At 44.0% G+C, this 3,217-nt stretch overlaps 1 protein-coding gene across 1 annotated transcript; it reads right to left on the bottom strand.

The window, feature by feature from the left end:
- Positions 1–1,967: 1,967 nt before the first annotated feature.
- Positions 1,968–2,915, bottom strand: LOC148216609 (olfactory receptor 2D2-like). Its single transcript, XM_088133624.1, has one exon. It carries the CDS (start codon positions 2,913–2,915, stop codon positions 1,968–1,970), a length of 948 nt encoding a protein of 315 aa, XP_087989750.1.
- Between the last annotated feature and the right edge of the window lie 302 nt (positions 2,916–3,217).

The following is a 3,217-nucleotide window of genomic DNA, read 5'->3' as shown; positions in this document are numbered from 1 at the left end:
CTGGTCCATTCCAGAAGGCTTGAGATTAAATCTTCCAGAATCCCCAGACAGGATGCTGGGATGCTAGCTGAGAGATACAAAAATATTGCACTATGCTGTTGTGTTGACTGGTGATATGGGACTTATAGTCCAAAATATCCAGAAGATGCAGGGTTGAGAAAGGCTGTCATACTGAGCGTCGCATGTTCAGCTAAGACAGAGTTGGAGCTTCAGTTGTGACAAATGAGCATCGTCAATACATAAAGTTATCTCGTTGCAAATTCCATGTAACCCTGCTGGCTTGGGAATAAGTCCCTCTGGCTGTGTTTTATAACGCATATAACCACGTCAGTTACAAAACCACTAGCTGGATTCACATAATCTTCTCAGCTTGTTTAGTTTGGGAAGGCAAGGTTAGTGTGTTGTGCAAGCCAGATTACAAAGTTATTCTGTGTTCTGAGGTACTGTGCAAACCTATATTAATTCCCCAGAGATGGGGAGTAATGGGACCTGTGAGATGTGCTTTTTGTTTTTATTGTTGAGACTGTTGTTGTCCTTGGCTGCCATTATATTATATTTATTGTTGTTGTTTTGGTTGTGTTCCTGAGTTTTTAACTTTGTTAGCCCCCAAGAATTGCTAAAGTTGCAAGATGGGCAGCCATATAAATTGATTAAAATGAATACATTAAAACACAATCCTTCCTTCCTTCCTTCCTTCCTTCCTTCCTTCCTTCCTTCCTTCCTTCCTTCCTTCCTTCCTTCCTTCCTTCCTTCCTTCCTTCCTCAAAATAAAGATTTGCTTCACTGAGTCCAGTGTGAACTATAAGTGCACAGTTTCAGAGGAACTTGAATCCATTCTTGTTGATGCAACTATTATTGCAAACGTTCTGACTCCCTGCATTGGGAGCCTGTAACACTGGCTTTGCAGATCCTACATTGGTTGCTGAATGGCTTCCAGATAAACTTAAGGTCCTGGCTTTGACATATGCAGCCCTTCATGGCTTGGCAAAAGACCACCCACTCCATCCACTACCAGCCTGGCCATTAGATCAACAATGGAGAAACTAGTACAAAACCCACACTTCCAGCAAGTTCAGAGAACTGATGCAAGAGGATGCTGAATTTTGTGTGTGAGGTTTTTTTTTCTGAGTGGTGTATCAATAGCAGAAAATGTGTATTAAAAGAAATTAAATGGATCAAAGCATTACATAAGGAATAGCCTATTCTGTTCTTACTCTTCCATCTGTAGGAGGCTCAGTGTATAGGTCAGTGCTGAGATGGAACAGGTGTGCCAATGCTTGGGTTGGGGAAAAGAACACTTGCAGAGACAAGCCTGTTTGGGGAATCAGCACATATCCTGATAAATGCTGATAAAAACTCTAATGGATTAGTTCTTTGGTTCTTCCTCGGACACAGACCTTCAGCTACTTGTAACTTACTCAAAAGGCATTCCCACTCTCCTTAGTTACAGAAAGCATAATATAAATTGGGCAAAAGATCCTTAGGACACAGAGTATGCAGGCTTGTACTGTATAGATTTTATTCACACAGGACTAATTGTTCCTCAAGGCATTTGCAAAGAATTTAATAGTAAGAAGAAAACATCATACTCAGCCAAATGGAAACTGGTCTTGAATGATCCCTTGAAAAGGGAAACTTAGATATGGAAAATTCATCTGCCTCTGCTGTTGCATTATTCTCAGCTGATCTAAGATGATCCTCTAATTGTAAAGATAACTTATCTGGGAAGAAAAAATCTAGTCTTCCTTTCCAGTAAATACAGTACTGATAAACTGACCAGAAGCCTCTGTAGGGGTCCAATAATGCTTGGACAAGATTTGTTTATAAAGGACTAAAGAGGAATCTTTACAAGAACTCTCAAAGATCCTCTCCTTTACCAATAAAATGTTAAGTTTTCCTGGCTGGCTAAAGATAAAATATGGACCCTCACCATCAGTTTCTGAACAGAGCTGAAGGCAGCTCCAGAGTCATGTCTCTGGTGAGGATTTTTTCTTGCTTAATAATTTCCTCAGAGCACCCTTCACCTCCTTGTTTCTAAGGCTATAGATGAGTGGGTTCATCATGGGGGTGACCACAGTGTACAAAACAGAGACATCCTTATTCTGACCTGTGGCAGAGCTGACGAAGCTAGGCCTCATGTAGGCAAAGATGGCTGTGCCATAGAAAAGGCTCACCACCAGGAGATGCGAAACACAGGTTGAAGCCGCTCGGCGCCGACCCTCAGCCGAACGGATGCGCAAGACGGCAATCACAATGCGGCCATAGGAGGCAGTGATGAGGATGAAAGGCAGAAGCAGAAGAAAGAAACCAAGGACAAACAAAACTACCTCCGCCTCCGAAGAGTCAGCAGATGCCAGCTTCATCACAACCGGTAACTCACAGAAGAACTGATTGATGTGATTTTGGGCACAGTAGGGCAGGTGCAGAGCAAAGGCATTGACAATGAGGGAGTTGAGGAAGCCGCTCAACCAGGCAGCTCCTGCTGTCCAGCTACAGAAGTGCCAGTTCAGGATAGTGGTATAATGTAAGGGATGGCAAATTGCCAGGTAGCGGTCATAGGCCATAAGACCCAACAGCACACATTCTGCCATACCAAACACCGTGAAAATGTACATCTGGAAGGCACATCGGGCAAAGGATATGGCTTTATCTCTGGAGAGGAGGTGTGCTAACATCTGTGGGATGGTAACTGAGGAGTAGCAGAGGTCCAGCAGAGACAAATGGAGGAGGAAGAAGTACATTGGCGTGTGTAGGCGATGCTCAGCCCCAATCAACATGACCATCATGCAGTTGCCTACTAGGGTAACTAAGTACATGGCCAAAAAGAGAACGAAAAGCATGGTTTCTGACAGGGCCCCCTCTGCCAGGCCCAGGAGGATGAACTCAGTCACGGAACTCTGATTGCACTGCTCCATCAGATGTGCCAGCCAGGCCGCCCCTGAGGAACTGAAACAGGAAGAAGAAGAAGAGTCAGAAGGAAGTTGTATCACTGCTCCCAATACTCACAAATTCTGCACAAAGACGCACTAGTTAGGTCACATACTTGCACAGTGTTTTTCCCTGGGGTGGCTCCAGAATGGGGGTCAAGCAAATAGTTGCTTCCCCCACTCAACCTCTTGAAGTTAATGTAAAAGATGGTATTGCTTCTCGTTCCAGCCACCAGCGGAGGACACAACTCACTCATCCAGAGATTTACTTGGTTCCTATTTTGTTTATA

Source organism: Python bivittatus, unplaced genomic scaffold (assembly GCF_059951505.1).
Source record: "Python bivittatus isolate LINGU-HERP-01145 unplaced genomic scaffold, Pbiv_v1 ctg000080_np1212, whole genome shotgun sequence".
Taxonomy (NCBI): Eukaryota; Metazoa; Chordata; class Lepidosauria; order Squamata; family Pythonidae; genus Python; species Python bivittatus.
This window is presented reverse-complemented; position numbering and strand designations above follow the sequence as displayed.

Coding starts and splice junctions, on each gene's coding strand:
- LOC148216609 (XM_088133624.1), bottom strand. CDS start 2,915: ATGGAGCAGTGCAATCAGAGTTCCGTGACTGAGTTCATCCTCCTGGGC.